The following is a 12,742-nucleotide window of genomic DNA, read 5'->3' on the forward strand; positions in this document are numbered from 1 at the left end:
AGAAGATTATAAGACGGGTCACTCTTTGCTGCTCCAGATGTCAGAAAGCTAAAACGCTGAGGAGACAGAGCACAGAGACAGAGACATTGTGGGGAATCACCTTGATTTCAAACCCTCCTCTGCTCAGTGACTCACTTTATAGTAAAACCTTAAACATGGAGGCTTTATCTCTTCAGCAGCCTCAGATGGATACTGAACAGTGTGTGCGTTATATTTTTCCCTCTAAGACGACCACACGTGACATCACAGTGTCCTCAGAGCTCCCCTTCCTTCCTGTGTGACTGTGTGACTGAGGCTGACGTGTGTATATGCAGAATAAAGACTGAAATGTTGGAGGAATCCATCAAACGTTTCTACTCAGTGTGAGCTGCAGGTTTGGTTTACCTGTTGAACGGACGCTGCACCTGTAACAAAGATGGCAGGTTGAGGGCCGGTGATTTAGAAATGCATCCCCGATTGGATTTTTCAAAACACATGCAGTGTCTCTTCTGTTCACACATAGCGGCTCTCTGAGGCTTGAACATTCACAGCAGCTTTGTATGTTGACACGCCAACTCAGAGACACACAAACGTCTGGCTGATGAGCGTATTGATCCAAAGAGCTGGTTGACGTGCAGCTAAATGCCTGTGTTAATAGCACAGCCACACACAAACGAGCTGCATCCACATAGAAACAGATGACACTTAACTCAGACTTCAGATATTAGTGTGTGCTGAGAAGTGAATCACATTGATTTTGACATGTGCGGCAGCTGTAAACTTAAACCAGAACAGTGTCTGGTAGGAGAACTGCAGGCTGTTCAGGTGATTACCATTCAAATATACACACCAGGTATTATTGTGTACCTGGTGTGGAAACAACAAATTACATCAAATAATTAGATGCAATATTGATACCTTGAAATGAATTTTAGATGTACCTTAAGAGAAGACAAATTCCTCTCCATTTCATTCCAATGATGTAAAAAATTGACTTTCCAAAGAATTCCCAGTCCAAACATTTCCGTTACAAACTCAGTTTTATATTCAACCAGGAAGGAAACCCACTCTCTCCAGACAACCATGTTTTGATGGCAAAAGTAAATGGCAGCATTGTCCTCCATTTAGGTTGGAGAAAATGGAAATGGACTTGGTCTCAGTTTTGGCTGGGACAGTGATGCTGCTCCAATCTGACAAAGAGGAGGACTCTGTAGAGTCTAGAGGCAGAAAGAGGAACGAGCTCTGGATGGATAATTTCTCTACTACTTTCTTTTACCCCGACTGATTTGTGTCCTCGCGCTCTCCTTTCCTTTCTTCTGTCACTTCAACTGTCCTCAGGCGTCAATACTATGACAGCTGTCGGGCAATGATGAAAGAGCCAACAGAGTTATGAGATCGTGTGTGTGTGTGTCTGTGTGCGTCACATCTTGTTATTTATTGTATATACAGTATGAAGAGGAGTTTCTACTTGGAAGCGAAGTGGAAGATTTTGATCTGTTGATTTGTTCTTATGCTTAATTTCATGTGACATCAGTATAATTGTTTTCAGCAATGAAAAGAAACTGAATCCTGACTGGATTCCTTAAAGGAAGGCCTTTACTGAATAAACTAAAACAAAACTACACTGGTAAAATATATCATGGCTTAAATAAACACAAAACAAAAGTTAGGAACCATACATCCAACTTAAAATTGGCCTCAGTGTTTGATGTCAAGAAGGCTTAAGATAAGATTTCCATCCTTCATATATAAAGGATTTGGAAACGAGCACGATAAAGTGTAAAGAAGTTGAAACATATTTTAACAAGATATGACATCACTCTCTACAACAGTAAAACAAACCTGTAATGGTTTTACTGTGCTGTTTGACAGGAGATAGAACATCCTATAAACTATTGAGACAAGCGAATAAAGAAAAATAAAAGAAAAGAGAGCCAAACTTAAACGTGATGTCTTCTGCTCTCCTGTAAATTCAATCTCATGTGACAGTGGACCAGGACGAATAGTGGAGAAGAAGATAACAAAGAGAAACTAGGAGAGTTTTTACCTTTATTTCATCCATCCTGCGCCTGCTGACAGGAGACATGGAGAGAAAAAAAAAAAAACAAAGCTTGGGGAGACTGAAGGCCGGCGATGAGTTGTTCTGTCTGGTTCATCCCTCTCTCTCCTCCTACAGCAACTCTGAGACCCCGAGGAGAGAGCACAGAGGACATAAAGGAGGAGGACGAGAGTCTGACGCTAATAAAGACGAGAGGATAACTCAGCGCTGCAGGTAAAGACACAAGGAGAGGCTGTAATGATGGCTGAGGCGCCTCGGCAGCAGCAGGAGGAACAGGAGGAGCAGCCGAGCTCTGTGGAGGTGCCGGAGCCTGACGAAGGGCCCGAAGAGCCGAAAGAGAGCGTCCCGACTGCCCTGGCCCGACCTCTGCTGTCCACCAGGTCCATGAGCAGCGTCGACCCGGACGACGACTCCCCCAACATGATTGTCTACAGAAAGGTAAGAGCGAAGACCGACCAGCTCGGTCTCATCTGTGCAACAGTTCACTGCTCGAGCCGCTCTTTTCAATTCACTCTTAAAAACAGAGCCCCCAAATAAGTACAAAGTTTGACCTCTGAAGCTTTGGATCCCCCACAGAAGAAACCATAAACCATTCATTATTTAGATTTTGAGTGAATTATCCATTTAACATAAAGCTGCAACACATAGTGCTATAGATTTCGTATGTTTGTGAAGTGACTAACTGCTGCTGCATACAATTTTATTGGCTTATCTGTTTGTCTTTGCTCCGTGATGACGTTGGATCAGTTCATTATGATGGGGGCATTTTCCTACAGCAGAAAGGCCGGTCGTTAAAGCGTTGTATGAAAGTGTAAATGTCTCCAAAATCACTGGCCCAGACTAAATGAAGGGCTTGTGGTGCCTCTTCCTGTTGGACACACGGTGGACTCTCCATGTCGAGCTGCAGTTTGAGGTCATGTGTTTCTGTAAATCTGTTGGAACGCCTCGTGGCACGACGCAAACGTTTCAGGGTTTGTGGACGGATGTTGAAAGGAGTGAAGGATAGATACTTTGGAAACAAAACTCCTGAGCAAATTTTTGGGAGGTATAAGGGGCTAACTTCTAATTGAATTTTTGAGTAAAGTGGGTTAAATGATGAGCGAATAAATCATAGCACCGTTGTACAAGCCAACACCTGAGTTTCCTCTGGCCTCACAAAACATCTGGCTCATTAACATATAAGTTAATCTAATTCGTTAGATTAATGAATGTTTGGAGACACATGCATGTTGTGTTAATCAACCCGCTGAAGTAAATCTCAGTCCTGTGACTGACCCTGACCTTTAACCTCGTTAGGATAGAGAAAAGATGGCACGCTGTTTCTCCTCTGGGAGTCCACATATATCATCAAAAGCGGAATAAAACACAAGAGTACAAAGGGGTTTTATTCTGAAGGAAATCTTCCTTTCTTGTGAAACGATGTTGACCTGAGATGACTGCAGGGATGTGCGAATATAGTCGCCATCTCCCGTTATGTGTTTCATCGTGATAGATGAACTGTGAGGGAGGGACGGGGTCCACATGGCATCCTGATGTAACCGAGTCTGGAAGCAGCGGGGAGGAGAGCGGTGAAATTTCCTGCACTCAGTATACGGAGAACTGTCATTATTGCTTAGCAGCAGGCGACAGTCCACACATTTACTTATTTATCATGATGGTAAAAAAGCAAAAGGAAAGCCACACATTTTGCAGGGAAGGAGAAATGAGGCAAAGATTAAGAGACAGACAGAAAGTAAAAGATTTTTACTTTGGAGAATGTTTTTTTTTTTTCCCCCTGCTGGGAGAATCTGCCTGAAATAACTTGTTTACTTTTGTCTGAAGGGAAATGCCCGTACAATGAAACTGCGCTTCATATAGACTGAAGACAGCACATCTACCCGCAGTGGATGTGATCGATTCATTTGCATTTTAAAACGTGTTGTCGGAAGTGAATTTTTCTGGCAAGCAAGTGAGACGTGGCGGAAGCACACTGAGGACCGAGCAGCCTCAGGTAGAGCCTCCTGGTGGGGTTCGTTCTTTTAACTAACACCAAATCACAATGGTGCAGTTTCACCTTCAGCTGAGCTCTTGGTGGGGGGGGCGGGGGTTTACAGGGGCTGCAGAGAGGAGAGAAAAGGATGAATGGAGGAAATAGGAAACATATTTATTTTCTGCATTTTCCTCATATTTTCAAGCTCTTTTGTGCATCCTCTGTTTATCTGAGAGGCAACGCGTGCTGATCCAAACAGCAAAAGGAGAGAAGTAAAAGTTTAACCCAGAAGAGTCAGCCTTAATCCGATGATCTGTTCAGGACGGACCTGCTAATATGTGCAACTCAGTAACACGACAAAAAGTCATTCTAATTCCAGTTATATATCAAAATCATGAATGGTAGCTCTCTATCAGTGACACAACTTCTGTTGTTGCACATCCAGGCCTGATCATGATGGCTGTACTTGTTTTAATTACTACCTGCCAACTGTAATGACATGTTTGTTTAAAATAATATTATTTCCTTAAATGAAAGACATTTGATAACCGTGAGACACATAACATCATGGACCAAGTGCTAAATAATAGTGAAATATTTTAAGTGGCAAATCCTACAAACGTGCGTCACCTGGCAACCTTTACAGTGGCGTGCTGTATTTGTGCATTAAAACTGTTTGCTGTTACACAAAAGGTTGCCTGGTTATGAAATATGCATGCCCCGGACTGGTTGTTATTTGTTGCTCTGGATGAGTCATCAGTCATCCGCAAACACGAGGGGGGTTGGAAATGCAAATCTTGGTCCAGATTCACCGCCTTACAAAGCTCTGGGACGCAGTGTGTCAAGTTCCACTTGAAAATAACCGCGTTTTGAGAAGATCCACATTTTTTTGCCACCCGACTTTCAGCCCATTCAGGGTCAGTCATAACTGGTTGGAGATTTTAAATGGATGCTGCTGAGCAGAGAAGCGAGGTGATGCCTCTCGCCTACAGGGAGCCCAAAAGATGGTGCGCTACTCTGTCTCTTTTACTTCTATCTTTCCTTTAATTCACTTTGGAAGCCACAGATTTATCTACAGAGTACATCCTGTTATAATCCTTTCTTCTGTACACGTGTATGCTCTCTAATCTGTAATTACAGATTACAGATTCAATTAAATTCTATTCCTTATAAGAGGACAGACTATCAGCCGAAACATACGGCACATGTTTACGCGTCTCAGTGTTTCCCCTCACCACTCAAATGTATTTTGTATTGTCTGTATCCAACACACACACAAACACACAGAGAGGGTGACGTTAGGTGAGAAGATTTAGTGCTGTTGACAAGAATGGAAGGTGTTGACGCACCCTTTCACCAATCTGAATTCAAACCTGTCAACCAGCATCTGTTCAGGAAGTGTATATGTGTGTGTTTGTGTGTGTGATGAAGAGAGACAGTGTGTGTGAGATAAAAAGAAAGGATGAATGGGATGCAGAGTATTTGTGTGTCCGGCTGTTCAGTTGTTCAGTTGTGTTTGTACAGTGGTTTGCGTGTGTGTATTCCAGCATATTGCACATATTTCGTTCTTCCCTCGTCTCCAGTCTGACAGTAGCAGCTGTTGAACCGGAGACCTGTTTACTTAACAAGCCGTTTGTACAGATTCCTCTTCCCAGTGAATCGTGCCTGAAGGAGGTGCAGGGTCGACTGGTGTTTGGGTGCTGGCCTTTAAGCAGCAGGCTTAAAAGCATGACACTGGGTTTCTCTGTGTTGAGTGGAGGGACCAGGGACTGTAGGTGAGACGAGGCCTCGTTCCTGCTGGAGGAAGTAAGAAGTTGTCACATTTATTGTGTCCTTCAGGAGTCACCTGGATTTGTTCAGAGTCGGGGAACGTTTGGGTCCATCGTCAGAACGTGTTAAATAAAGATGAATAAGAAAATGAGGAGCCTTCAATGGAACCTTTTTAATTAATGCTGTCTCAAGGACAGACATTGTCCTCTCTGTCTACCATCGGTCTGACGACGTCTCCTCCTTTCAGCCTGTTGGCTGGCTTCACTTTTTAGCGTGCTGACACTTTCTCTATCTGGAACAACGCCACCAGCTAAAACATCTTCAGTGATTTCATTGACACGGTCGGTGGTTTGGCGCAGCACACCACCTGCCTGTCCTAACAAGTCCAGTCCTTTCAGTGGAACTCACCTCTTTGGCCTGCAAATGAACCAAATCAGTGCCATGTTTTATTTAGTGAGCTGTAATGAACATTTCCATGAATACATGAATGAGTTTTCTGAGGCTGTGGGAGAAGGTGACTTTTCTTTTTCAGTCCAATTCCTTTGACAACAGATATGAAACTGCAAACTACAAAGTTGGGCTAATTTCTTTTTATTTAGCTGTCAGACCTAAAACCTACAAAAATATTAGAAATAAGTGTGAGCGAATGTCCTCGTTAACAGACATCTAACCTCTAAATGGAGAAATTATTGATTTCACGTCAATCATCTGTCCATTAACTTGACTAATGGCCTATTCACTGTCCCCTAAAAGCAATGGATTGATCAAAAAAAAAAAAAAAAAAAACCAAACCTTTTTATGTTCTTAAAATCTTCCTGCACTGAAACATCCTGAATAATCTTGAGATTACCTAAATGTATGAACAGCGTTATGTTGGTATGAAGAATTAGTTCCTGTCAATAGATTTCTGTATAAATCTACACCAAGTCTGAGTTTTCTTCCTGCCTGGCCCAACAGTCTTCGAGGAGTCTGAGATCATGCATGACTTTTTTTTTTTGTTGTTGTTGTTGCTGTTTTGTTGGATTTTCAATTCACACCAGCTGAGGCAGCATGCTTGCCTGTGTTGTTGTTGTTGTTGTTGTTGCTGTCTTGTGCCAAATGCCCTGAGCAGACATCCAGAGCACTTCAAAGGGGTCTGGAGAAAAAAGGGATCTTTTTGTAATAATACACAGGGTTTTTTTAGCCCCCCTCACCCACGAACTGCTCCGTCCTTTTAAGTCTCTGGGGTGACTCTGAAACGAAAGAAATGCTTAAATGGATTCACACACGTGAAGAGAAATTCGAAGACTTTTTTCAGAGCACAGAAATCCTCTGATATGAAATAACATTTATTGTGGGTCCAAAGTCCTGTTGAGTTCCATCTCAGTATAATTACAGGGAGGGAACAATTCATTGAGTGCTGATTTATAATTGCGTTGTTTATTGTTATTGCATGAAATGCAGACAGCACAAGGTGGGGACTTATTTGATGCCTCTGAGCTTTTGAGCTCTGACTGCAAACCGTGAAATTCCAGCCATGCCTCCTCACTGCAATCCAGCGCATATTTATCAAGCAATTTCACATGGCAAGGGTGTTCATTGGTGAGAAGAGCATGAATCACAGCTCTCACTCACAGCTCTCCGCTGAACTCCGACGGCATCAGTATCCAAGCAAATACTGCGGACCGAGATTGTTACTTTGATCACGTAGGAGCATCCTCATTCACTTTAAGCAGCCAACCAACAGCCGAACAGGTTTTCAGCCTACTGTAGTGGTTTCTCTTATTTCCTGCAGGAAAGGAAGAGGATTTTTCCTTCTTCCTTTGCAGAGAATTGTTATGCAATGGATTTCTTTTTTTTTTTCTCTTTACACATTGTGGAAGTACATAACCCAAAAAAAAAAAAAAAAAAGAATTCCCCTGTAATATACAGCACAGAAATAAGCGTGATTAATAGGTCATTAAAGCTCATAAGCCTTCTATTGGTGCAAGTGTAATCTGAACTGTGTGTTGAAGTATGCAGGTTTTTGTGTTTTTGCGTGTTCAGCTTGTCACTTTGTGAATGACTAAGCACATCTAATCACAGCGCAGCCGCCTGCAGGTATCTGGGCAGAGCTCATCACAGCAGAGCAGGTAGAGAGGAGCGGGCTAATCAAATCAAGCTGATGGGGAGAGGCTAATTGGAGGAGTTTAAATTGCAGATTTTAAATTGACAGGACGTTCGCTCTCACCAAACACATCTCCCTTCGCTGTTCGTTCGCCGTGTCAGTGATATGTCTGCACCAGTTCAGGTGCTCTGATCCTTGAAATATGAAGTTTAAGTACATTTTTTTTTTTTTTGATGAGTGTATCACTGTGAGTGAGCATCTCCTGACACCTGCAGAAATAATGACATCCTGAGTTGCTGTATCACTCAGCCCTAATCCAAACTAATCCTCCTTAGTATACAATTTACAACTGCACTCGTTCAATATGAATAAAAAATGAACATTTATTAAATTTGGCACATACCTACCAGATCTGAGGCACAAAATGTTTAATCCTCGACTAAACCGGGCTTAAAGTGACAGGAGGTAACCTTTGCTGCTTGTTGATTTAACCAGTTTGATCGGACAACAATTTGGATTATCTTAATTTCCACGTTTGCTGCCACGTGTCCGCTTATATCCGAGAATCAAAGCTCCAGAGCCGCAACGCAAACACAAACAACTTTACATGCAGATTCTGACCTGAGCTACGTCCTGAATTCCCTGTAAGACCGTTCACTTGTTTACTCCAATCTGACAGCAGAGGAGCCCGACAGTTTTGTGAGTCTATTGAGGCATCAGTGTGTTTGTCATGCTCTGGTTGTGTCAGACAGCAGGTGTCACAGCAACGCACTCAACGTTGCCTCTCTGTCAACACTTGGCTCATGCGTATGTATGCAAAGTGACTGCAGCCAGTCTGTAGGTGTGCTGGGGAGGTTGCAGCCGTGTGTGTGTGTGTGTGTGTGTGTGTGTATGCACATTGTGAATATGTGTGCTGGGTTTGGCAACAGATGAGAAAATTCCCTTGGTTGTTTTCAGATGGACGGAGTGATACAACATGAAAAAAGCTGATAAATATTCATCCTTCTCGGCTCCAACTCACCTGAAATCAGTGTTGGAAACTAAATTGCACTTACTTGAGTACAAAGTTCTCACTGTTACTCAGGAATTTACATCTTCAGTTGCTTTTTTTATTTCTACTTCACTGCAATTCATTTGTTTTTCTGACAGCTCCTGGTTAATTTCCTAATTGAGATTTTAATAAAACGCAGGATTGGACCGGTGGGACCCTGCACATAAAAACAGTGTCCTGTTGGCGGCACATTGGCAGCTGAGTCTCCTCCAGTCCACCAATCAAAGTGTCCTTGGGCAAAATATTGTTCCATCAGTGAGTGTGGCCGGTGAAACAATTTCAGTAGTTCATAGACTAGAAAAGCTGAATTTACTTCGAAGTACAGTGGAATTATCTTTACAGCGTTTTCTCTTCGAACTGAAAAATCCGCTCAAGGCCCAAAGATGTATCATTCACCATCATCAAAAATCTGGTGTTGGTTTTACCAAAGAAATTGTCTCTTTCCAGATTTATCTTGGTTGAACTGCTGCAAACGCCATTACAAAACCTAACTGTATGGAAATTCACAGCTCAGTCAGATATAACAGTAAAGTAAGTCCTGCTGTCCATCCAGGTTTACTTTAGTTTCCATGAAAATGATCTGAGCTCTTCTTCCACGATGAGAGGAATGATGAGTTATGACAATGTTAGTGAAGAAAAAGAATGTCTTCAATTCATCATATCAAAAATTATTATTCTCATTTAACAGATTCAACTTGTATATTTATACATTTCATTATTCTCCCAAAGCACACACGCACACAAATACACAAACCAGACACGAACACATAGATCCAAGTACAGTTTATCAGTATTCATCTATTGAACAAAATAAAACTGTATCCTCTTCTGTGGCGCTGCTGTGTGTATTTGATTGTGTGTTTTGTGGGAGAGAGATTTTTTTTTTTTTTTTTTATGATGCAGATGGCGATTCACAGCAAATAATGAGTGCCGGCAACAAAACTCAATAAGCGAGCAGTTTGTTGTTTATCTGGGTTCTGAAGCTGCATAATTCTTTTGTTGTTCACACAGTAGTCTCGTCCTGAGAGTAAATTGTTTAATCCCTAATTAATCTCGCAGATATTCATGGTGTAATAGGATTAACGTTTTGTATTGTTGGGCAAACAATTACGCAGGCGTTTTCTCGGCTGTAATGAGATGTCGCACAACCTTCTCTTGCCCGTCAAATTTTGGCAGAAATTACAAAGGAAGGCACATCAAAGGAGTACAACTACACAAAGAACATTTGAGCTCCGATATGTTCGCACACACATGTACTCTCCACATCCAGAGGCAATTATGAAGAGAAAGGGAGTGTGAGGAAGGGAGACAGCAGGGTTCGACAAAGTGGACGTGAATGCAATCAGAAAGGTGTTAATATTTGGATGGACGGTTGAGCGCAACTGTGAATAAATACACCTGCAGCCATTATTGTGCTAATGCCCCTCCGAGCTGCTTCAGCCCAATCTGGTGGCACCTGCTTATTGTTCCGACGGAGCCAAAAGAATGAGGCAGGCCACTCCGCTCAAAGCCGGCCTCCTTTAGCGTCCCCCAGCTGTGCCCGGACGGTACGTGTACGTAACGCCGGTTCACCAGTTTTAAGTATACGTCCAGCTCTGTGGCCGCTGCTGTTCAGCAGATTTCATCTCCTGTCAGTGTTTATTGTTGATTTGTGACCTATCGAAGGTCTCAGTAGGCACTTCAGCGATCTTTGCACACAAAAGCGGTATCGTTCTGCTCCTCTAATAAGAAAACATTCACTGCAGTAACCAGAACTGTCTCAGTTCACGTAGAATAGTTTTTCTGGGCCGGTTTTGAAGCACGCTTGGGAACTTCTACCACATCAGGCTCGTGGTCGGAGTGAACTTGGTAAAGATTCAGGCCTCTTCCAGAGTGTGTGAGGTTGCAGTGCCAAGTGGCAGGTAATGATTAATGAATGTGAACTTTTGTCAGGCACATTCCCCCTGTAGCCCCTCGTCCATTAGAGAACACGGAGACACACACAAAGGGAGAGGACAATCCGCTGCTAACTGATGGATGATATGGAAGTGCGGCCACACATCGTTTTTCCATTAGCATCTTTGTCTCTTATTCCTCCTGCGCCAATCAGTCTTAATCTGCACGCTTTTCTCCTCCTCTTTCAACCTCGATGGGTTCTCGTTTGGTTTTCATCTCCTCCACTCTCTCCAGTTTTGTTTCTACATTGCGTTGTTGACTTTAGCCGAGTCTTTATCCGTCTCACTTTATTTCCATTCACTGACACGGCATCGGAATGGCTCGAGCATTAATCAAAGCTTAAGGTTGCGTGAATAACAATCACCAGAGAACCTTATTGATCTGAAAAGAGAATGATGAGATTCCTGCAGTGTTGATTCCGCCATTTAGCATTGTTGGCCATTTCCCTCACGGGGGCCACATGCAGCATTTTATTACCTTCATAGATCGTTGCAGGATGAATCATTCAGCCCAGAGATCGTCATAAAAAAGACCAGCACAAAGTGGAACAGACTGCTTGCCCTGCACACACACTGTATTCTGGACTGTGACCCACCGAGGTGGATTATGCTGCATGTGTTTACAGCAAATGTATTCACTGTGAGCCTTTCAGGGGACTGACGTGATGGACAAGGTCAACAGAGCAAGTGCCCTGAAAAATAAAAAGTCCAGCAGAGCTGTAATTTATTTATATGCAGCCGATCTTCTTTCTGCAAACTGATGTTTGTAATCTCTATTAGTGTTTTGGTTGCAGCAATTACAATCACAGCAAAGATTATTTAATATAATTATTATCGATCCATCATTTTAATGCTGAAGATGCTGATTTGACTAATGAAGAGCCTTGTACAATTTAATACCACAATCTAATTTTAGATTTTGATTAAAGTTTGTATATTAACCTGAATGAACAAAGTAGTTAAAGCTCTTTGATAAATATAGTGGAGTAACTCTGGTGATAATCGTCTCTAATAAAGTCCTTAAAAATAGAATTATTCATATATTTTCAGAACAGTACTTGAGGAAATTCTCAGTTATGATTCATGATCATCTGGTGTCGTCTCTTGAACCCCAACAGAAAAAGATAATCGACTTTATTATCTTCTAATGAGAATTTGCGATCGTGGGAAATTTGATCTCCTCATAATAATTCAAACTAGCTGAACTATTAGAATATGAACTATTGTTATTTTCGTATGTTGTAATTAATGAAATGAGTCGGTGAGCATTTGGCAGATGTATTCAGCAACAGAACAAATTATTTGTGTATCAAAATAGATTTTAAAATGAGTTTGTATGAAAATTGTAGTAGTCTGTTTTACCTGTTAGCTCCTCCCCTGTGATGCACTTGTTTCCGTGCTGGCAGAGAATAATGTCTCAGGAAAGTGAGAAGTAGGCCAGACTACTGTATGTCTCAGCTCCACTGGGAACGGCGCCAAAGGAAACTGAGGATCAGCGCATGTGGAGTTTCTGGGGTCTCAGGTCGGACCACTCTAGATAAAGAGGTGCGGGACAATTTCTGAATGAGCCCGGGCCTGATTAGCTCAGAACCGGTGATCTGTCAATGAACCCTGGTCCCTCACATCCAGCAGTAAACGGCGTGAGTCTACTTTGACAAAACAGAGATTCTTAGTAAAACAACAAGCAGCCTCTTCTGCTGCAAATTGCTTTCAAAATAAATACCCCCAGGATGCATAAAAAGCATCGAGCGGAGTCAGAGCAGGTGGAAGTTGACTTTGTGGAAGCTTCTTGCCAACAGCATCAGCAAAGAGACACTTATCTGCATCCAGAGTGAGTGTGAGTGGGAAGTAAAGAGGCAAGGACACGACGCCCTGTTGTGGGCTAGCTGTCAGC

At 42.4% G+C, this 12,742-nt stretch overlaps 1 protein-coding gene across 3 annotated transcripts in view; it reads left to right on the forward strand.

Annotated features, from left to right (window-relative positions):
* LOC115037434 (regulator of G-protein signaling 6-like) overlaps positions 1–12,742 on the forward strand; it is a 59,803-nt gene that overhangs the window by 1,209 nt on the left and 45,852 nt on the right. For 2 of the 3 annotated variants that reach the window (XR_003840464.1, XM_029495980.1), the window contains exon 2: positions 2,156–2,476. Coding sequence is in view for 1 of the 3 variants with exons in the window: in XM_029495980.1 (XP_029351840.1) it covers positions 2,276–2,476 (201 nt within the window). In the remaining 2 variants the exon portion in view is untranslated. Of the gene's footprint in view, positions 1–2,155; positions 2,477–4,867; positions 5,015–12,742 lie in introns of those variants that run through there. The other variant, XR_003840465.1, reaches the window with a different exon arrangement.

The sequence above is a fragment of the Echeneis naucrates genome, chromosome 24 (assembly GCF_900963305.1).
Source record: "Echeneis naucrates chromosome 24, fEcheNa1.1, whole genome shotgun sequence".
Lineage (NCBI taxonomy): Eukaryota > Metazoa > Chordata > Actinopteri > Carangiformes > Echeneidae > Echeneis > Echeneis naucrates.